We start from the raw sequence: 22,467 nt of genomic DNA, 5'->3' as shown, positions 1-22,467 counted from the left end.
GGGTTGGGTGTTCTGCGTAAGAGCACTCACTCGGCATCTAAAGCCCCGTCAAGAGTGCTGCTTCCCAGATGCTTTTGAGGTTGCAACTGCTGAACTTCATTTTCCCATCTCAGAGTCACACTGCTGAAATGGTAGGCAGGGATTCCTGAGGCCCCGGCTGCCCACTGACAAGGATGGGACTGGCACAGCTAAACCCTGCCCCCCTGCTGCTGCTGGGGAGAATCCCCCCTAGTGCCCAGAGCCTCCCGCAGGCTGGCCTAGATCCGGTGGCGGGGACAGGCACGGGAGCACACCCTGTTCGTTCTGGATAAGCCACGTCTCCCCACCAATCTGAAGGTAACTGTTTTCTTCAACAAAGGATAGGCGAAAGCGCCTCTTTTACCCCTCCCCCCTTATGTGGATCTCATGAATGCCAGAGGAAAACTTGAGCTGCAAGTCAGTTAAATATCCTGTATCATGAAACCTTAGGGACCATTGAAATGGGAACAGTGGCCCTTCACTGCTAAGAAGGTGTTTTATTGAAAATGCGCCGACATGCTCTCCCTGGAGAGTGAGCAAAAGAGAAGGCAAGGAGCCCAACATAATACAGGTTGTTCTCTCAGGCGAGCTAAAATACAGAGTTTGGCAGTCCTGTGCTGTGAGCAAGCAGGCAATAGAATAGACGAATGTGCGTTTTTACGTTAAAAGTGCCATATTTCACCAGAAGCGCCCCTCCTCCATTTTTAAAGTGTCTTAATTTATATATTCCAGTTAACAGTTCGTTATGTGTCTTTTCTCTCTCCAGCTTTTAAAAGTTGTCTTGAATACGTTGAGATAGTTGACATTTCCTAATCCTGGCTGGTTTACCAGCAGAGGGCAGGCGAAAAGAAGGTTTTGACATGAGGGTGTGTCAACCTAGGGTCACAGAAGGGTGGCCTCACCTGGGAGGCAGACCTGTGAGCACTGTTCCAAGGGCAAGCAGGGACACGCTCCCGGTGCCTCCTAGCAGGCCTGCTGCACGTGACAGGTCTCCGGAAAAGACGATTTTACTAAATAAAGGTGGCTAGTTGCCTTTATCTGATATTCAGTGATTTCTATGTAATTAAATGTTTAAAAAATTCAAATGTAATTTCATCCCCTACCAGTCATCTTTTCTTTCCCCTTCAGTGACCCAGTTCTGGTTATGCTTAAAATCGCGAGTTTGCACGTGGCTGCTGTGTGTGCTGTTGCTCTGCAGGGGAGGCAAGGACTCGCTCCGGGGGGGGTGTCGATTCTCTTTCCTGGGTATCTGAACAATAAAGCTCTCTGCGAGACGCTTTCCTTCCCACCTTGTGAGAACTGTGTGCACTTCAGTGTAATCCATTCTAACCTATTGTAGAAGCAGTTCAGTTATACATTTTACATTATAGTCGAACAAGGGATTATATAGTGTTATCGGGAGAGAGCTGTTACTGTTGATCAGGTGCAGAGTTAGGATAAAATGTTGTCGGTTTTCTTTTCCATATGTGACTTTGTTTACTAGTGATGTTTTATGAATGACTTTACATTTAGAGTGAAAGATCTGGGGTGGGGGGAATTAAGTGTTTTCCATAGTTTATATACCTCTTATATCTATAAGCCACCTGAAGGTTGACAAGTCATGCCATGTGTATATAAATTAACTAGGACACTGGCTTTAGAAAATGTTGTATTACGTGAGGATGCTAATGGCAACTGGAAGGATGTCATAAAGAGAAATTTAAACTCCTTTGGAACGGCGAGAACTCACTGCTTTCCCTTGGCCAAGCAGGCACAGGAAAAATACAGCATAATTAGTAGCTTCATTGTCAACACAAACAACAGCAGCATACGCAGTATCGAGCTACCTGACTTCTCTACCTGTACGTGAATGATGTGTTGATTTATGTTAAGTAAAAGTACAGATTAAATCAAGAAGGAACACTGGCTCCTTGGAGACAAATGCCCAGATGTTAGGGATTGGTTATTGCCGTTGCAGTTTAATAACCCTAATTGGCTGCTGGTTGGCGGTCTTTGGAAAGGTTCGGAATGGGAAAGCAGGGCCCTTGCTGGGCAGCCCTCAAGCTTCAGTGGAGCAAGGGGCCTGAATTTTGTATTCCTGTTTCAGTGTTCTCTCTCTAACAACAGAATTCATTTCAGATCTTTAAGTTGTCGTTCCAGGATGTGTTCTGGGCACTCCACTATATTAATTAGAAAGGGAGAAGAAATAAGTGTGAACACAAGTGTTCTTTAGAAGAAGATGGAGAATTGAATTAAGGTCTCGGTCTCTCATCATGCAGTTGATTTTTCAACCCATCAAACTGTTCATCAATTTTTATTTCACTGACTCTGGCAAATCAACTTTCAGGCAACAGAAAGTGCAGTCAACTCCTATGAGATCGTGGTACCATAACTAATTTTATCTGGGCAGGTCTCTTGCTCTCAGTGTTGCTAGAAATAGAGGAGCTGGTGTCCATTCACATGTCTTTTTCTGGTTATTTCCAAGCAGCTTCTGGCAAAGCAGGACTCAGCTGGAGCTGGCCCACGTGGGCCAGGCAGGCTGCTTGTGCCTCCTCCCTGCTGTGCGTTCCTCGGTGTGCGCAGGAATCCCACCTGACGCTCCGTCCTGACTCTTCCCTCAGTCTCAGCTCAGATGGGTAGTAAAACCTTTCACCTTCTTCTGTGGTCAGGGCTAAAGCTCTGCAGACCCAAACATAACACATGATTTTAGTCCCAGGTGTGCTATTTGGTGGTTAGAGTTGGGGTGGGATCGTAGTAATCTGTTCTTAAGTACACAGCCCAGCTGCACAGTGGACTCATTTAGCAACTGATAGGTTTCTTAATATGTGGTGTTTGAACAAGGGCTATATCTGTTGTGGGTGTTAGCATGTGGGCATCAAAAATATTTTTAAGTACCGTACTTAGCATTTCCTTCACTCTTTCTTAAACTGTAGCAACCCCCCCCCCCACTTGTTTTATGTTATCATGGCCTCTCTTTTCTGTAACTATTCAGTATCTGCTCACCCATGCGACCTGTGGTGCTCGGTGTGAAAAAAGATCACTTTGCCTTTCTGAACCTCAGTTTCCTCCTCTATAAAGTGGGGATTGGAATTTCTATTCAAGTTTTGAAAACTAAATGTGACCCTATGGCAGAGTAACCAATTCTAAAGCCCTCCCCAATCCAAATGTCTTTTTTACCCAGCCTTTCTGACCCAGCCTTTCCAAAAGGCCCTCATGGTGATGAGGAAATGGTATTAACTAAGTCTTGTAAGTAACTGCAAGTTTTAACATTTTCTATTGTACTCCAGCAGTGGAAGATTCCGGTTCTCAGTGAACCCCAAGAACAGGGCAGGTAGACAGACACACATGGAAGGGCATCCCAGAGTCCAGAATTCATCAAGCCGGCCTGAGCATAGACAGCTTGTCCAGGCTTATCACTGATGGCACATTTCTTTGCCTACAAGTAGTCTGAGTCACTGATCATGTTTGCAGGGAGGGCAGGGAGGGCTCCAGGTGGCCTCTGAGTTAGCTTGCTAAGCCACTTGCCTCTCCAAACTGTCACCTCACCCTTATCCAACCATCCATCCTCTAAACACCACCACCCCGAGCGGCCTTCCCACACCTCTCCTGCTCCCACTGATCGCCCCCTTCTCTGTGGTCCCACGTGCTTAAAGCCAACATGATGCCACTTAGTACTTGTGTAACTGCCGCACTGCATCACTAATCACTCTGTGTGAGGCTCATCCCCACAGCTGGGCCTCAGGCAGCTGTACTGTTTGTTGTTCGCTTGTTTGTTTCTTGTTGGTTTTGATGCTTCTGGAGACTATTAGCTGATAAACACTGACCTGAAAACAAGGCAGTTAGTCTAGCTTGTAAAAGTATGCATGAGTTTTATGGGTGCATCATGAAAAACTTGTTTTTTAAAAGAATGAATTGCTTATTCAAAATGCACCCAATTTTGTTCACAGGCATTAAATCTCAAAATAATTGTAATGCCCTTGAAAAAAATCACGTGTATTTTGAAATGACCGTTTCCACTTTCTGACTGTGCCTTGGTTGAAGAGAACTTCCTATATTTTTATTTTCTGTCTTTGGGGCCCTGCCAGTCCCTCCCAGAGGAGCACCTTGTCTCTTTAAGAGTCAGAACTCTTAAGATTCCTGGTAAATTTGGGCAGATTTAAGGTCCCGGTCCCTCTCCCCCTCCCCCGAGGGACCACCCTTGGTTCACTTGAATATTCATGAAGGGCGGGGTCACATTTTCTCGGCCTGAAAAATTCCATTAATAAATTTGTTACCTGACCCAGGAACACTTTCGCATGGAGAGCCGTGGCGCTGGACTCATGTAACATCTGATCATGAGCTGACAGTCAATGGGCGCTTTTGTCTCTTGCAGCCAGATTAGTGGGGGGATTGTGTGCTCCCCTGCTGACCTTATTGAAATTCAGGCATTGGCTGGATTGGAAATTTTTATCAATATGCTTTTTGGTTTGTTGTAACCTGAATTTTAACACCTAATATGGAAAAATACTTTCAAGTAAACCTGGAATTACTGGGTTAGGGTTTGTGGCTTTCTTTTTTAATCGAAGGAAAATAATTATTGATGTCACTACTCTTTTTCCTTATTTTGAGAAAAATAATAAAAATGTTTGTGTTGTAAGTATAGGCCAAGAAGTTTTTCTCTGTAAAGATGGTAAATGGAGAGGTGATTTCTAGAGCAGCCGAAATTGACTAAGTTGACCTGGCACCTAAGTCGTGTAAGTTGAGCCAACAGAGTTTAGTGTAATTGTGACTTTTTTAAAAAACAAGGGACTCATCTTTAGGCAGCAGTCAAGGCCAGGGGCTGTTTCTGATAGAGGTTACGTGGAAGCGCTGTGCAGAGTAGCTTCTGCTGTTGCTGTTGTATAAATAAGACAGGAATTTTAAAAAGCACTTCTTCAGGACGTGTCAGTTGCTTTCTTCAGCAGCCGCGCCTGCGAGGGGAAGTCTCTGGGTTTGGCAACGCGGCCGCGGCGGCCACGCACTTCCCCGTCGCGGCGGCCCGTGCGCGCTGGGAGCCGCGCGGGGGACGGGGCAGGGCCCGGCTCCTGAGGTCCCCAAGTGACGCGAAAGTTCCCTCGCCCGGGCCGTGCTCCAGGGAGGCGCGCCTGCAGCCCGCGGCGTGCGCCCCGCGCCGGCCCGGTGCCCTCGGGGCCTCCGGAAGGTGGGACAACTCCGTGGGTTTTCGAGACGCAGCCGGCGCGGCCCGGCGAGAGCGCGGGGACGGCCGCGGGGCGCGGGCAGAGGCGGCGGCGGCGCCGGGCGCGGGCGCGGGGCTCACCTGCGGGAGCCGGGCGGGCGGCGCGGGGCCCATTGTGTGGAGGCGGAGGGCGCGGCGCGCTCGCAGGCGGGCTGTGATTGGCGGAGCGGGCGGGGCGGGGGGCGCGGCGCGTGTGTCAGCCCGCGAGCCGAGCCCCGCGCGTGCAGTGCGCCGCACCGAGGCCGCCGGACCCTCGCCCGCGCGCCCGCCCCGCCGGCCGGCCCGCGCCCGCCCCGCCCCGCGCCCGCGCCGGCTCCGCGCGCCCGGCGGCTACATGGACGGTGTCAGGTGGGTCCCTGCCGGTCTGCGCTCCGCGCGCCGTCCCGGCCTCGCCGCGCCGGGGGAGCGCCCGCGCTCCGCGCCGAGCCGGGAGCCGGCCCGCGGCCGCTGTTCTCCAACTTGCTGCGAGTTGCGCGGCGGCGGGGCGGGCGGGCAGGGAGCCGCGGCCCGCAGACTCCCTCGCTCGCCGCCTTCCGACGGGGTGGGCGCGTGACGGAGTTGGAGGAAGTCCTGCCGCGCCGCGCTCCTCTCGCTCCGGCCGCGCCCGCGGGCCTGGCCCTGCGCGGCCACTCGGGCACAGCCCTGGGCGCCCCTCCGGGCGGGCCCGTCCGGCTGCGACCTGCCCGCTTCCCGGGCACCCCGCGGAGCTGCTGCTCGGCTCCTGGCAGTTTGCCGCCGCCTCTGCGGGCCGCTCTCCGCGTAACTGTTCGGGGTGCGGGGCTCTCGTGGGGCGCGGGGCGGGGGCGGGGGCCGCAGCCCCGCGGCGCCGGCAGGTGGGGCCCAGGGCGCGGGTGGCCGAGTGGTGCGCGGCCGCCGCCTGGGGACGGCCTCGGCCCGCGGCCGGTCCACTGTCAAACCGCCGGGACGCCCACCCCCTCGGAGCCCCGGCGGGAAGGGGGGATCCTTAGGAAGTGGGTGGTAAAGTTTTAGAGCAAAGTACGTATAGATTCTTCCTCTTTGGGATTAACTCCTTCAAGGCCTGCCAGTTATAATAAAATATTTAATAATTTCATATTCTTGGCCACACAGACCAAATGTTCTAATCAAGCCAATTTAAAAATGCAAATCATCTAATTTCCATAGATTCCAACATTCTGAAAGTGACACATTTCTGGGGAAAATTAAGCCTGATAACAGGAAATGTGAATCATACTATCAGTGACTAATCTGCCTAAGGGAAAAATAAGTTACATTTATTTTATCACTAGGAAGTCGGTGTTAAAGAAGCCACTTTTAAAAAATCAAGTGATGTTTTTATTTTAGAAGCAGCCCTGTGTTGCTTTTGTTGTTTTTGTTGTTGTTGTTGTTGTTCCATAATAGATTTTTCAAGAGGAATGTGTACAGTGTACAATCCAAGGTGGTGCTGTAAAGTGTTCAAGCTAGGATGTCACTGTCAGAGCCTCAAACATGATCACTTTCAAGATTTTCGTTTTGGATTTGATGTGTTGCTGTTGCTGCCTAAAAGAATGTTTCTTGAATGTTGACTCATCACTAAGTAAACCAAGTGAAGACAGAAGCAGATTCTCCAAATTGGTACCCTTTACATAAATTGAAAAAGAGTCTACTTCTATTTTATGTGATTCTTTGTTGCTGCCTGACACATTTCAGTGAAAAGTGTGTAAAAATGAAACCAAAATACAGACTGCCTTCCAGAGACCTGACTGACTGACTCTGGGATGTGGGAGAGCTGAACTGAGAACAGCCTGGTTGACACTTGATAATCAAGTCGATTTATTGTTCATTAGTACGCATTAGCCCTTTCAGGCCAGACACTTATTTGTGTAGTGGCCTGTCAAGAGCCAGACTGCAAGCACCTGTCATTTCTAAGGCATGAGATAAGCAACAAATATTAACATGATGCAAATGAAAATACATTGGTCTATGTGAACGGCCACATGGTTACAGATTTTCTCTTTACCAATCTGTAAGGAGAAAACTATTAAAGACTTTTTTTTTTACACTAAAGGCTACTTACAGAGTGAAAGCAATGGGCTTTATAGCCTCCTGTTTGCCCTCAGAACTTTGTTTTCTACCCACATGTGCTGCTCATCTGATAAAAAGTTGGTCAGTTAAGGAAATGAGAAACATAGCATGTCAATTTTTTAATCTGAGTATTTCAAGGAAGGTAGGCTTCCTGTTTGTGTTGTGTTTTTAAATAAACACATTTCCTTAAATGAAACTCTTCTAAGCAGGGCTGATTTTATGAAAATGTGATGACATCATAGCCAAGCTATGATAATGTTAGATAATAATGTCAAGTGCATTTTCTGCAACGTGTTTCACTCTCGATTTTTTTCTTCCCTCCTTGGAAGGGAATGATCTCATGACATATAATAGAAAACAACCAAAGTGTCAAAAGAAAACAAAATTAGTGAACTTTTGTCTGCAGCCATAGAAACGTAGATTAACTCATATTTTTCCAGAGGATGAAATGGAAACATTCTGCATGAGGATATATAGTGTATTGTCTTCTCAGAATTTTCATTTGACAGGGATTTTAGAGGCTGTGATCTTAATTAAATCTCAACTAGCTGAAATAATGTATCTAAAGGCATGCACTGTTGCATAACCTTGCTCAGTTGGTAAACCATAAATCATCAGAAAGCTTGCGATAGGAATGGTTGGCGTGATGTTTTTTTTGTTTGCAGTTAAGTGTCCCTCAAAAACAAAACTCTCACCATCGCTGCTTTGTATTTGTACATTGTCAGGAGCTGTCACTTGAAAGATAAACTCTTTCAAAACACTGACCAGTTCTGCAACTTTCCAGGCAGCCTCCACACATTTGCAAGATACAGAAAAATTAAAATACAGATTAATTTAAAGCCATGAAATTCCAGATTTATCTGGGCTAATGTGGCAGAAGTGTGTTCGAGTTATCTGAAACAGAACATTGTAACCAGTTTCTCAGCTTGATATAAAATTTGAGTAAAATTTGAATTGGCGAAAAAGAAGGTTGGAGAAATTCATTTTATTGTGTGGGTTAGTTGCAGATGAACATCACTAAAGAGAAACTTAAAACTATGTTCTTAGTAACTGGGCAAATATCATAGCCAACTAGAATCCACTTCAGGTGGCTCTTTCTGGGTTAAGCAAGGGACAGTGCAGCAGCAGATGATGAACGTTCAAGGAAATAAATACGTAACTAGTGCCTTTGTGTGTGACTTGTTAAAATACGAATTCCACGACAAGGGGTTATAATCATTAAATAGCTATTAACTAGTCCAAGTTTTACAAATTCTAGTGCTTGTAAATACTGGGTTATTTATTTTTAGGACCTTTTAAACATGTTTTTCACTGCTGCGTGTTTTGGTTCATGTGCATTCTCTTGTAGAAGAAGCTATGTAAAAATTGAGAGAGCTGTTCTGTGATACATTGATTTTATATATCTCTGTACACATCATTTCATGGATGTGTGGGAGCTGTGTTCTGATGAGCTGTAGATCTCTGAGGGCAAAGGAGGAGTGTAGCTTTATGTGTACCTGCCTGCATGCCTAGATTTGGGCATAGTCTTGGACCCCTAAGCTAATTTGTTTTTGTTTAGTGTGAAAGGATTCTTTTCTGGGAAGCAGCATGATATTTCTGGACATTCGTTTTAGTCATTTCAGACTGTGCAGTACATTTTTCCTCCTCATAAAATTCAGCTTTATTTTCTTTTATTTAAGAAAAAAGAAAGCATAGGTACCTCTTAGCTTAGCAGTCCTCTGCAGAATTATCTGGAAAGAGCTACACTGGGCCTCTGCTTTAGGATTGTAGGAATAATCTTCTCTGAGCCCCTCTTCCAAGCTGGCGGTTGTTTGAAGAGAAATTAATTTAGGATGAGAAGAATGAATGGGGACACAAGCAGCGTGTCTCATTTTCAAACCCGGTTAAAGGCGTGAGGACGCGGGCTGAGTGCTGGTGCGCTGTGTCACAGTACCTTGCTGTCGTGCTTTAATTTTTCAGTTTTATCTTGCCCTCAAATCTGAAACATCATTGTTCAAATAACTGAGAACAAGGTAAATCAACAACATCAGAAAGGTCGGTTTCTCTGATTTCTCAAGGGCTTGTTATTTTGTGCTTCCCAATTCTATTTGATGTCTTGACAAAACAAGATGACACAGGGGAGAATACATTAAATTTTGATTTTTTTTTTTTTTCATCTAACCTGTTACAGTTGTGGCAGCTTAATTTCTCATACTTTCTCCTGAAGATGGCTCTTTGTACAATTACTCTTAATTGTCACACCGCTCCATGAGACGTGTCCTCACAGCTTTCCCATTTGCCTGGATTTTACTAAGTATATTTGAACATATTTTGACCTTTAACACATAGGGAGCTTTTGGTTGGGCTTTGTCTTCATTAGAAATAAATCAGTGAATGGTGAGATTGTCAAAGAAGCAACTGATGTTTTCTCATTAGAATCTAATTTGCACCCCTTGGCTTAACTGTGATGTGTAAGGTGAAGGTGTTGAAAATAGGCATGCGAAACTGCACAATTTGAGAAACTGAAGTTGTAATTCTAAAAAAAAACAAAAAAAAACAACACCCTAAGTAAGGCCTTATCCAGGTTTGGAATTCTCTAATTTTGGCCTCCCTACATGTTTCAACCCAAGTATAGTGCCCTTTCCACCTCAGTAATATGTATTTGTTTTTGTTTAGTGTGAAAGGTTTCTTTTTTTGGAAGCAGTGTGATATATGTATTTGCAGTTAAGCTCCCAATGATATTTTCTATGCTGGTTAAAACATGAAGAAAGCAGAGCTATATTTAATTCTCAGTCTTAGAAAAATCTTTTATTGACAAAAGATAAACATTTTATTTTTCTGCATTTAATAGTATCCTTTGATCTACAACTGTATCTACAAGTTAGGCTTTATTCTGACCGTGTATGTGTCTCAGATACGATTGAGACTTATTTAGCCAGGGCCTGTTTTCTCTCCAAGAGCTCAGAATCTGTGGATGGAAGAATCTTTTCTGTGGTTCTCTGAGGTACCTTGGAATGGTTCTCCCCTCCGATTTGCAGCACTTAAGAAATGATTTTTGTTTTTAATATAAAATGTCATAGCAGCTTTGATTCAAGTGCGCTAAATTGTTTTCCGTCCCTCCTACAGGAGGAAGAGATTGAGGGAGGAAAAAGTCTGCATTTTTCTTGATTTTAATAATAATAATAATAATAGTTACTAGGCTGAAAACATCAGTACTTATTGGATGATTATTTTCATGTGTTAGCTTCCTTTGTTTCCTGTATTTAACAACTGCTAATGGAAGAAGTGGTATAATTTATGTAAACTTTACATTTTTATGCAAATGAAGCTAATATTTATTGGAGCCAAAACAATTCTGCTGGCACTTAGTAACCTTGTGTGTGGGGGGGATGCTAGAGGACAGCAGTTGAGGTTCCACTAATTCCTCTGCTGTAAACAAACAGGAATTTCTGCTCCTCTTTAAAATTTAAAGACAAAAGAAGATCTGGAAGAGCTTTGCTTATTAGGGTTGATAACCTGAAATAACTCCTGATTGGCAGGCAAGTCTCACCATACAATCCTTCCTGAAAGAAAGATAGCTTTTCTTGATAGAATGTAATAAACAACATGGTAAAAAATGAAATGCTAATTGCATTTTAAAGAGGCCTTTTTTCTAAAATTTTAATAGGTGGTTGTATTGTTACAGAGAGAACAGCTATGCTAATGACTCGCTGCTTAGACGATTTTGCATTAATATAACAACCATTACCTGCCTTCGTGCTTCTTACAGTATTGTGGCAAAATAGCTGAGCCTAAAAGAGTTATACAAAAAGCAGAATTCTATAATGAAACAGAATTATACTTCCCACATGAATAGTAGGCTTTTTTATTTTTTTAAGACTGAAATATTATGTCAGAAATGTATTTTCTTTGCTCTGTGATACAGCTCCCTAGCACGGTGCCCGTGTGTGTGTGTGTGTGTGTGTGTGCGCGCGTCCGTGTGCGTGTGCGCGCTTTCTAGATACCATGAGCGATGGATGAAGCTTCCTAACTTTTCTGTTTGCCAATATATCAGTTGTATTCATTGCCTTATTAATTATGGAAACTGTTGTCTTTCTCGGAGCAGCAGTGGTGTTTCTTCTACACAGGCTTCTATTCAATAGGGTTCTGTAAAATTTGACATAGTTCTTTCTTCTTTTTCTTTTTCTTGTTTTTTTTTTTTTTTTTTTTTAGTGGAGCCATTTTCTTTGGTTTTGTTTTGATGTTCTGGAGCCTTCCAATTTAATTCACTTTGCTCTTGTTATTTGATGAACCAGGTAACACTGCCTAACCTGGTCAGCTTTATACAGACACAGCCGAGGCCTGTGTGGGACTCCAGTGTCCTGGGACGTATGTGCGGGGAAAGACCAGAGATTAAAAGTAGCTTCTAAATGATTAGTCCAGATTAATTGGAATAAAACGGTATTTAAAATGTTTTATCTTCTCATTTTTATTATTTGTACACATAGCAATTATGGAAGAAGCTGATGTACAAATGTATGTGTGTGTACTGGGCAGTATTTCCTTGTAGATACATGAGTGTAAACTAAAGAGAAAGTGAAAAAATGATAACATGTTATTTTCAGTAATTATATTGTGTCTTCTCCCCTCCCACCCAATTCCTCCAATTGTCTCCTAGATTAAAAATAAGTGTTGTTTCTATGGGTGTTTTTATTTGTTAGCTTTCAAGATTTTTTCCCTTTCCCAGCACATACCATGCCCCTCAGGAATAAAAGAAAATAGTAATACATGTCATTTTAATAGTCTTGTAGCATTCAGATGATATGAACTCATTTTGAAGTAAAAGAGAACTGCATCCGGCAAAATTTACACAGCAGTGTATGGGCTTTTAACAGCATTTGCTAGTGCTAACAACATTTTGCCAGTTGCTGGTATTAAGGTGGCAAGAGGCCCATACTAGCAGCGTCCAACGTCCCAAGCTCAGCTGTGTTTCTGCCACTCGGACAGGTTTGTGCACACCTGGGGTCCACCACACCCAGTTGGTACCAGTCAACAGTATCATGTAGTGTGTGTGTGTGTGTGTGCGCTTGTGTGTTTTAAATTCAGTTTTGTATGCTAGCATTCTTTAAATGTCTGCCACAAGTTTAATTTGCATTTCTGATCCCTGAAGGCAGCTAGACAGAATCATTCTAGGTCTTCATAAATTGCCTTCTATGATTCATTGTTAACTCAGAAAACATGCTCATTTCTAGATACTCAAACAGTTACAATATCGCAGATATAATCTTTTTTCATTATATTTAAATTGTCATTTGAGAAAGAAATCAAGAAATAGTTTGAACTCCCAGTTAAGGCATGAGCCCTGTAGCACAAAAAAAAAGTCAGAAATTAATGGGGGGCGGTTTTCTCAAGGAGGGCAAGGGAAAATGGCATAGAATCAGGGGCAAAAAGTTTTAGTTTTGACTGAATACTCTCAAAGAGGGGCCCATAAATATTAGAACACTGTAGTTAAAAACTCACATGACTGTTTTAAATACTATTGATTTAAACCACTGGCTAGATTTTATGAATCAAAGTGTAATTTCTAAGCTTTGGCCATATTTCTCAATGCTAAAGCACTCTCTCTTGTGTGCCTTTAGCCGCTTTCCAGACATTCAACACAGGATTAAATGATAGTAGTTACAGTGATCAATAGGTTAAGACCGGTACAATCACTCTTGCTGCTAATGACCTCAGTAGTAATGGGCAATAAAGTGTGGGCTCTAATAGCCTCTCGCTGGTACTGCATGCCCTTTGATTCCTAGTATTAGTGGGGACTGGCTACATGAAAAACTTGGACATTGGGAGTTAAGGGAGTGGATATGTAGGCTATAATTTTTAACTATTTAAACCCTTAAACTGTGCCCCCCTCCCTACCCCATAATGCTTTCTGTCCATTTGGGTACGTTTGCTGATGCTTTCCATAACCTATTTTCATGACATATTGGAGCAGAAACTTTGGGGAAGGAAATCTCAGCTTTAACACATTTATAAATTAAGCTCAAGTCCACTTTGGAGGCTCAGAGCTAACTGCTGTAAAATGTGGTTTCAGATAGTAAAAGCAAAGTTAAGGCCATCAGGATGTAAGAGCCACTTCCGATTATTCGGAGACCGGTCCCCAGGTAGGAGGAGGATCACTCAGGTTCTTGCCTCTTTCTTTCCTTTGGCTGTGCCCGCTGCTTTAAGCATTTTAAAACTCATCAGCACCTCCATCGGAATGTGCAGAGGGAAAAAGGGAGAGACCCAAGTTCATTTTTGTTCTGTAACACGACTACAAAAATAGAATAAATAAATATGGGAAAAGGAGATTGAAACTATTGGCTGTACGTAAAGGTTTAAAAATTATCTATATGTCAGCCCTATTTTAACTTTTTAAATTGATTTTATCGAAGTATAATTTACATCCTATAAAATGCTTTCTTTTTACCTGCACAGTTGGAAAATTTTGGGGTAATTTTATACAACCTGTGACTACCATCGCAATCAAGATAGAGGGCATTTCCATTAGCCCCCCAAAGTTTTCTTGTACCCCTGTCTAGCATAGGCTTTCCATAGTCTTTTTAAAAATTGTGACCACGATGTTGTGTCTGTGACGACTTCTGTTCTAACACTGTTAATTTGTGTTCATCGCCGGTTTGGATCTACACCACCCTATTCCTGTTCGTTTTCCTGTTCATCACCATCAGAAATTTGGCTCAAGAATATTTACATTGTACATCATCCAAGAAACACAGAGGAAAAAAGAAACCTTAAACATGGCTCTTTTGTTTGCTTAATCAAGCCTCCCTGTGTGATGATGCAACTCTCAAGGAAAAGTAAACTTCTATTGTGATATGTTAGCTTTACAGCTCCAGATAGTGATTGGCACCCAAATACATATTGAAAATTCAAAATGTTTGTTTCTCTGTGGAGACAAAGTAGAGCAACTGGAATTAATTTCTAGATGGTTAGGTATTCTGATAGTGTCTTCTTGGTGTTTGCCCTGGATTAGATTGAGTGGAAGTCCACCGTGAACCATTGTGATATTTTGTGCTTCCAAGTGTCTTTAAAAGGATAATTTATCTATTCATATACCTCTGTCCCTTTTTGCGTGTAAAAATATTCAGACATTCCCATCTGTTTTAAATTACAATGTATATACATCCACACTTGAAAGCCCACTGCAATAGGAAGAATTCGCTGATGACCTTCCAGAGTTGGGTTAATGAAATTTTTCAAATGTTCTGGGTAGTGTTTTCCAAACAATGAAAAACTTGCGCGTAAACATCCTCACACACAAACACGCATGCGACAACAGCGAAGGGTGTTCGCTGTACATGAATCTGACCTTCAGGAACCATTTTTAGTTCATCAAAATTAGTGATGCTGAGAAATCGGGACATCAGTGCATAATGACTGTGAAATTAGGAACGAGAGCTTGCTATGCAAATGACAGGACAAATCATGTGAAAAAGTCAAGATAAACTGCATATTAAGACATTACGTTACATAAAATTAATATTGCATTTCGCTTTTGCTTACTGCTCCCCTGAAAGATTTTTAAATTCTTTTATCTTCTGATCAGCTATTGTCTGCCAGGTTTTTTTAAAGTGGCGCACAGGCAAAGTGCAAAACATGCTATTACCTTTTATTGTAATACATGAGATGACAGCAGATCCGTTCTAACAAAGTATATCCTTTACTGCTTCTTGCTGTCACATGTTTGATTAGAAACCAAAGAAAAGTAAGATGCTTAAATATTACTGTTAGAATACATACGGGTTTTGTCTTTCCTTTTTTGTTTTTTTTCCCTCTTATCTTTTTTATTTGGTGGGGGGCGATTTTTCATGAAACAGTCGTCTTATATTACGGGGACTGACAAAATGGTTCTCATGTAGTCTGCAAATTAGACACAAGTGCAGTGATTATTTTGAATAGCTAAATTACATTCTCGAAAGCTTGCAGAATTCATAGCATTGTCATTAGGTATCCGCTTGAATACAATTTGTGTAACCTTGGCCAAGACAGCCTGTCATTTTAGTGTCAGTGTTTTATCTGAACAAGACGCCATCCTTTCAGATCCTGTGTGCAGGTTCCTTGCAGAGATGCCCGTGCAGAAACGTGTTAACAGTTGCAAATATGAAATGCTATCAAGTTCATCACTGAAGCTGTTTGTCACTGAAATGTCATGGGAAGCAGCTTCACTGGTATCACGCAGAGTCTGAAAGAATTGAGACATCTGTGTGCTGGGTGAATAAGAAAGGGTAAAAGACGTCGTGGGAAGGTCTGTGTTTAAGTTCAGAAGGTGTGTCTGAGGTTCCGTTATCCACAAGGCGAAGCATTCCTGACCGTCCTTAAAATCGAGATCCGCAGAGGAAGCGGACATGTGAGCTCCAGCTGTGGAGGTGCTGGCTCCCCTTTGCCTTCTCTAAAACGAAATGTGTTTGTGTTAACTTCACTGTGACGGAAAACTCATTCTTAATAAGAAATTGGGATCGGTCTCACCAAACTCCAGGCTTGAGTCCTCGTCTGTCTGTAAGACTGCCTGGGACACCTGTCAGTGCTACAGGGTTTTCTTTCCTTTTTATGTTTCTTTTTTACTTAAAATAAACTTCATAGTAGATGCAGTAGGATCTTCGCCGCATCCCCCCGAATAAGTACATTGTGCGTGGGAAATGGGTCAGCTCTGGAGGCAGGCTGGCCACAGCCGTGGACCTGGCGCGGCCGAGTGCCGTGTGCACGCCGTTTCCTGGCTCCCGCTCATCCTGTGTTAACATTGCAGGTGCCCGTGTCAGTGGCTATGATGACACCTCAAGTTATCACTCCCCAGCAGATGCAGCAGATCCTCCAGCAGCAAGTGCTGAGCCCCCAGCAGCTCCAGGTCCTCCTGCAGCAGCAGCAGGCTCTCATGCTCCAGCAGGTAACCGCCCCTCCTCCTGCTCGGTGTCCTGCACACCCGGCCCCACTGCAGTCAGGCCGCCCCCTCCGGGCGGCCGCGCTCCTCCCGCTAGATCGGGCAGAGGGCAGAGGGCGGGCAGCAGGGACTGGGCCCCGAGAACCCGCTGCGTCCACGTGAAGGCAGACCCTGCCGACGCCACAAGGGCTTGGGCCTGGAGAGCACCCGATGGACTGAGATTAGGGCTGTAATTGGACTTGGTAGAAATAAGATCTTTTAGGCTTATGTGGCTTTACATTCTTTTATTCGGTAAGCCCAGAGGCTCCTAAATGGTGTGAATCAAAGCAGAGCGGGGAGCGTGTTGGGAGCAGGTTTAATGGGACAGTTCTTGCAGTCCCTGTTTCAGCTCAGAAGCTTACAGAGTTTTCCTTTGAAGCACAAAGAACCATTTTGGGGTTGGCTGATTGTAAGGCACACAGTTGACTTTGTTTCTCTCACCTGTGCTGATGCCGAAATGAGTTTCTGGCTGCCGTTGTACCATGGAGACCTAACCTTCAGACTTCATGGACACCTGAGTGCAAAAGATGAGATTCAGTACTGTAGTGATCGGTGTTGCAGGGTGAGGGGTGGGGACGGCGCAGAGAAGGCTGGCTGCCCACGCTGTTGATGCACGCGCCGGACAGCCTCAGCTCGGCCCAGCCCTGTCATTTAGAAAGCGTGTGCCTGTTTCGCCGGAGAGATTCACCAGACTCTCAGCAAGGGCATTTTGCCTTTGTTGTGCAATCAAAGGTCATCCCTTGCCTTATTTTAATTAGTTTGTGTAGAAAATGGTATGTTTTTCATCAGTTCATTTGGGGGATTACTTTTCAAACAATAATGCCAAGAATAGTCAGTGTGCGCTGAAATTTATTATTGAGTTTCAATCTAAAGGTCAGGCCATTACAGATAAAAGGATGCTATTTTTCAAATCACAGTTTGTGTATGGCACCGAGAGGGACAGTGGACTGGCGTTACCCTCTGACTTACCCTCCTCTCTTTTCTTTGTAGCAGCAGCTTCAAGAGTTTTATAAAAAACAACAGGAGCAGTTGCAGCTTCAACTTTTACAACAACAACATGCTGGAAAACAGCCTAAAGAGGTACCGACAATACATATTTTACTTTCAAACCACAGATCCCAGAGGACTATCTAGTGGCTATTAAACTGTCATTCATCTTTTAAATGATTGCACAACTGAGCTGACTCTATTGGTTCTCAGCTTTCAGACCGAGAGTTATGGTCCTGTTTTCGCACAGGTTTTTCTGGGTTCCGTTTGTTTGCTGACAGGGACATTATAACCGCTGCAAGTGTACCTCGAGTAGGCACTGGGAAGGGGGATCCTGCGTAGAAGCTTCAGGGCTCCTTTGCAAGGTGTTCCTGGGGCAAGTGAAGCGCTTTCAGTAAAATTTGATTTGGATGCACACTCAATTATTTTTTCCAGCTCAGAGAGCTTGGGTGTGTGGTGAGCTTGGACAGACAGAAAGGGCAAGCCCTGGCTGGTGCTGTCTGTGGCATGCACTGGCAGTCAAGGGCGCGTGCCTGGGCTGCAGGTTCGACCCCCAGTCGGGTGCGTGCAGGAGGCATCCAGTCAGTGTGTATCTCACATTTATGTTTCTCTCTCTCTCCCACTCCCCTTCCACTCTCTCTAAAAAAAAAAAAAAATCAATGGAAAAAATATCCTTGGGTCAGGATTAGCAAAAAAACAAAGGAAGGGAGTCAGAGCGAGATTAGACACCCACAACCCCGCTTTAACTTTTCACGCAAGTCGTACACATCGAAGTACTAAAGGCAAGTCTGCGATGGCACAAGTTAAGATTAGAGAAGCCTGCAGCTTGGATTAAATGCGTTTCCCTAACAGGCACTAGGGTATCACAGCAGCTTCTGTGTGCACAGTGTTTTGGACGTACACAGAGTTACTGCATGTGGCACCCCACCAAGTTAGGGGACGGTATTAGCTCCACTGAATGGTAAGGCTTGGGGGGTTCACCTCACCTGTACGGCCCCAGGTGCGTGAGGCCCAGTCATTTGTGGGGAGTATCTTTGTGTTTGTGCATTATCATGACATCTTCCTACCTATTCCAGAGCTACCCAATGTAACTCACTTCCTCGTATTTGTACAGGGACTGAAATTCTTTTCATTTAAGTGTTTTCTCCTTGGAATGACATAATTTATAGTTGGATAAATAGCTCACAGTCCAATTTAACACACATTTCTTCCCTGGCCCCAAGCAGGTGTCCACTTTCCCTGGTTCGGGAAGCAGTCTTCCCAGGTGACTCTCCACACTCCTGCCCTTCACCAGAGTGTGGAGGCCGGGAAGCACTAATTTGCACAGTGGGAATGACCCAGCCCTTCTCCCTTTGTGGGTTCCTCCCTTAACACACATTTGGTGCATTTTCCGTGCCCTGTCAAGTTTTCACCCTGGAGTCCTCTTTAGCAGCCTGGCTATAAACCCCTGTAGAGTAGGGGCAGTTTTGGGGTGCAGCGGAGGAGGTGCTTTAATGAAAATGCTGACACATCTGTGTACAGTGGCGTGCTACCGGGTGCTGCTATAATAGAAAAGGGAACAGATTAAAAAGTGTCTAAAATGTAAATCTAAAGGACTAACAGTAATTAAAATGGAAATGGCACAGGGAGGGCAGGCATGTAATTGTGCGATATCACTGTGCGGAAGGCTCCCAGCTTTGTTTTGCTGGCTGTTTTTCTAATTCAGTAGGGCTTACTCATCAGTGGCAGTTCAATGCGCGTTAATGACTCTGGGATTGCAGGCATCACTCTGGACAAAGAAATGATTATTGTGCGGTCAAAAGAAGTTCAAAGACAAGAAGGGAATTTCAGTTTTTTCCTTAGAGATCCACATTCAAGAGCATATAAATTAAGCCAAATGTTAAAAACCACAGTCTGAAAGCTGACTTCAAAGTCACAACTCTCTAATTAATGAACTGCGAGCTTCAGTTTGGACAAGTTGTGGTTTGATGCGCCCATAAATCAACATGACAGGCCTGTTTCACAGCCTCAGACAGTGCTTGTCATTGAGTCACATCAGATGTAAACACAGCAGAGAAAAGAAGGGCTATGAAGGAGGTGCAATTGATCAACAGAATTGGTAAAAACCCACTTTTGAAGCACATTATGCATGATCACAGGAAATGGTTACAGCCTCAAGAGGTTTCCCCTTCTGCTGTTGCTTTTTTGAATCAGATTTCTAACAGCCTTCAAAAGGGAGCATAAGAATTATGGAGTTTCTCCCCCGTGGCTCGCAGGCAATAACCCCCTGTTGTTATTTTGTGCTTCTTTCTTTTCAAAGGCATCAAAATTTAGTTTTTTAAAGATCTTTAACTCTATATTTGAAGACAAACAAAAAAGGGCTGCCACTGTCATTCTTATCAGTTACCAGGGACTGAGCTTTCCTCTCTGTTGCCGCTTCTGATTAACCTCTTGCTGGGTCCGCGAGGCGTGGTTTGGAATGTTGGTCTGCGTGCTGGGGGCCGTGGAAGTTCAGATGCTACCCGAGGGCAGGGAGAGAAGTCAGAAGGATAACAGTTAACTCTCCCAGGCGGCTGCTGTCGGAGGGACGCCTTGGCCTGCAGAGGTGCTGCTGGTGTCTTGGTGTCTGAGTGCGGGGAGGGAGCACGTGGTTTCCGAGCAAGGGGTGAGGCGTTCCGTTCAGCGTCTCCAGGACGGTAGGCTTGCAGGGGCCACGCCTTGTCCTCTGTTTAGAAGGCAAAGGTGGCACAGGAGGTGTGTTGCCTGGACATCCTGGGGGTAGGCGGGCCCACGGGCAGGTCTCGAGCTCCAGGATATGTCCGCAGAGCCGGGGGATTTGGCCAGGACCTGTTGTATCAGTGACTGAGAGATCCGTGGTTCCCTGAGGTGGTCTCCTGAAATTAGCATGCAGGTGGTGTCCTCTGCGCTACAATGAAATTGAGTCACATGGTATCAATTTCATGATGTGGACTGGTGGTTATGACTTGAACAAGGTTTGAACTTGGATGTTGACAGATGGAACAAGTATATTAATTTACTGAATCCCCAGTCATTAGTGGCTCATAATTTTGAATTGTCAGGCCCTCTTCCCCTCCCCCCTTCCTGTTTTGATTACCTTTGCTGTAAGTCGCTTGGCCAGAACAGTGAACCTTTACTCGCTTTTTTTCCTGGTTACCTCAAAGGTGTTTCCTTGAGAAAGGTAGTCCACACTGAGTTAGGCCTAAGGCCTTCCTTAGGAGATAGATGGATACTCTGCAGGCCCACACTGCTGGCTATTTAAGCCACTGCTCACAGAATGGGTGTGGATAATAGAAGGCAGAATTAATAGTCAAGCCACAAACAAAGTTCCCATCCTGTGTGGGTGAGGTAGGCCAAGTTGATTGTTTTAAAAGGGCCTTTTGTCCCAGGCAGTTATGACAGTTTATGTTAGGCAGTAGGGCGGAGCCGAGGAAAGGAAAACAGACCTTTGACTGCAGCTCCAGGGAGGGGATCCGAAATGCACGGTTTATCAGGGCTTTTGAGCATTTTAACACTGACTACTGACCTGTCGAGGGGACTGCACGGAGACCTTTTTTGTGTGCATTCAATTGTGAGAAGTAAACAAATGGGCTCGTATCCTGTGTTTGGTAACTGGGTGGGGAGCAGTTTGGCAACCAGTGTTGCTTTTAAATTCTTTCTTTGGACAATGGGCCTTGTATACTTTTATATCCTGGCTTCTCAAATGTGGACAGCTTTCATGAGCTTTCCTCGGGATGGCTACAGTGACAACAGAAAAGCCATCAGTCATTTTATATAAATACAGAATTTTTAAACATTTCATTTACAGTAAGACAGGAAACACCCTCCCTAAACTCCAGCACCCCGTTCCTTTCTTCAAGAGGAGCTAGAGCCCCGGTCTTTCAATGTATCAGTGTTGGTTTTTGTCTTCCTCCCCCCTCTTTTTTTTTTAAAAAAACACCATGAATTAATATCTGTTGAAGGAGTGGGAAATCATTTTAACGTGAATATAACTATCATTGGGTTTCATATTAATGTGATAACTTGGGAAGGGGTGAAAACAATTGGATCATTTTGAGCATGCTGTTCTTAAAATGAAAACACTGGCTTTTCATTTAAATTTATTTAAATTTTTGTTGTTAGTGATATAGAATTTGTTTTTTGGAGTGAAACTCAATTAACTTTCTCAGTGGCATGGTAGTGAGTCTGAAATTGGTTGCTAATATGAGAATGGTGGTTTTTTACTGTAAGATAAACCACGTGGAGATGGAAAGGAAGCCGCCACCTTCCTTTTCCTTTGAACTCGGCATCTAGAAGGTCCTGATCCACACACACTTCATGGGTGTTTCGGATCAAGGTCATGCCTTAGGTTAAGTGAATGCAGTTGTTTGTAAAGTGGAATCATCAGAAGCTCTCGTGGGCTGTGTAGTCCTTTTAGTTGCAGAGACTCCCCGATACTTTGAGTAATACTTTAGAGTTGGGAAAATGGATCTTGTTCTTTCCCCAAGTAATCTTTTTCGGGACTGCAGTTTGGGAAGGGTTAATTTTCCCTTCCGAACTGTTAGCCGTGATGTGGCGGAGACCTCCACCTCGGTCTGATTCCTCGCAGATTAAGGATATGAGATAATTTCCCCCTATTTTTGTTCTGCTGCACTGTATTATCTTTCTATCACTCAGATAATTACTGAGGAAATCTACATTAATTTTTTTGGCTGGAGCAAGGCCTGCTAAACACAGGAATGATGTATTGATGTTTTACACAACAAAAGTTTTCCTCCTGTCATTGTCCAATCAACAAAAAGGTATTTATCAAACGGTAAAGCCCCTTCTTTCCAAGACCAAAGCCCCTGGAAGGGGTGAGGGTTTCTGAAACTCCAGCCAAGTGGAGGCATCTGAAGCCCACAGTGTCTCCGTATGAGACACAGTTGAGTACGGTGTTGTTTGCTAAATTATGAATGTGTGTAATTAAAATCTAGTGGCTGTTTCTATGAAAGATTTACAATGTTATTTCATCATTTGTCATGGCTAATTAACAATATTAGATGAAGTTTTTCTTCTTCAAAGGTCTGATTTTTTCTCATCTATTTATGTCAGGAGTGATAAACAGAGTAGTTAAGAGCTTGCCCCAATGTGCGGGAGGAAGGCAGCCGGCCCGCCGCGCCTCAGAGGGCCAGGGGTCAGGCCCCTCCACGCGGCGTGTCCAGCGTCCTTTCCGGCGGGTGCCCCCGAAGCTCCCAGGCCGAGGCCCCACGCCGACCGCCGGCCCAGGCCTCCCCCGCTGCGGGAGGAACTGCCTCCTGCGGAGCCGGTGCCCGGGGGC

The 22,467-nt window shown here is 44.5% G+C and overlaps 1 protein-coding gene across 6 annotated transcripts in view; it reads left to right on the top strand.

The window, feature by feature from the left end:
- FOXP1 (forkhead box P1) overlaps positions 1–22,467 on the top strand; it is a 538,679-nt gene that overhangs the window by 434,582 nt on the left and 81,630 nt on the right. For all 6 annotated transcript variants that reach the window (XM_087825127.1, XM_087825126.1, XM_087825122.1 and 3 more), the window contains 2 exons: positions 16,014–16,151; positions 17,175–17,264. In XM_087825127.1, coding sequence (XP_087681253.1) covers positions 16,014–16,151; positions 17,175–17,264 — 228 coding nt within the window. The remainder of the gene's footprint in view (positions 1–16,013; positions 16,152–17,174; positions 17,265–22,467) is intronic.

This window comes from Miniopterus natalensis, chromosome 15, assembly GCF_054644295.1.
Source record: "Miniopterus natalensis isolate mMinNat1 chromosome 15, mMinNat1.hap1, whole genome shotgun sequence".
NCBI lineage: Eukaryota > Metazoa > Chordata > Mammalia > Chiroptera > Miniopteridae > Miniopterus > Miniopterus natalensis.
This window is presented reverse-complemented; position numbering and strand designations above follow the sequence as displayed.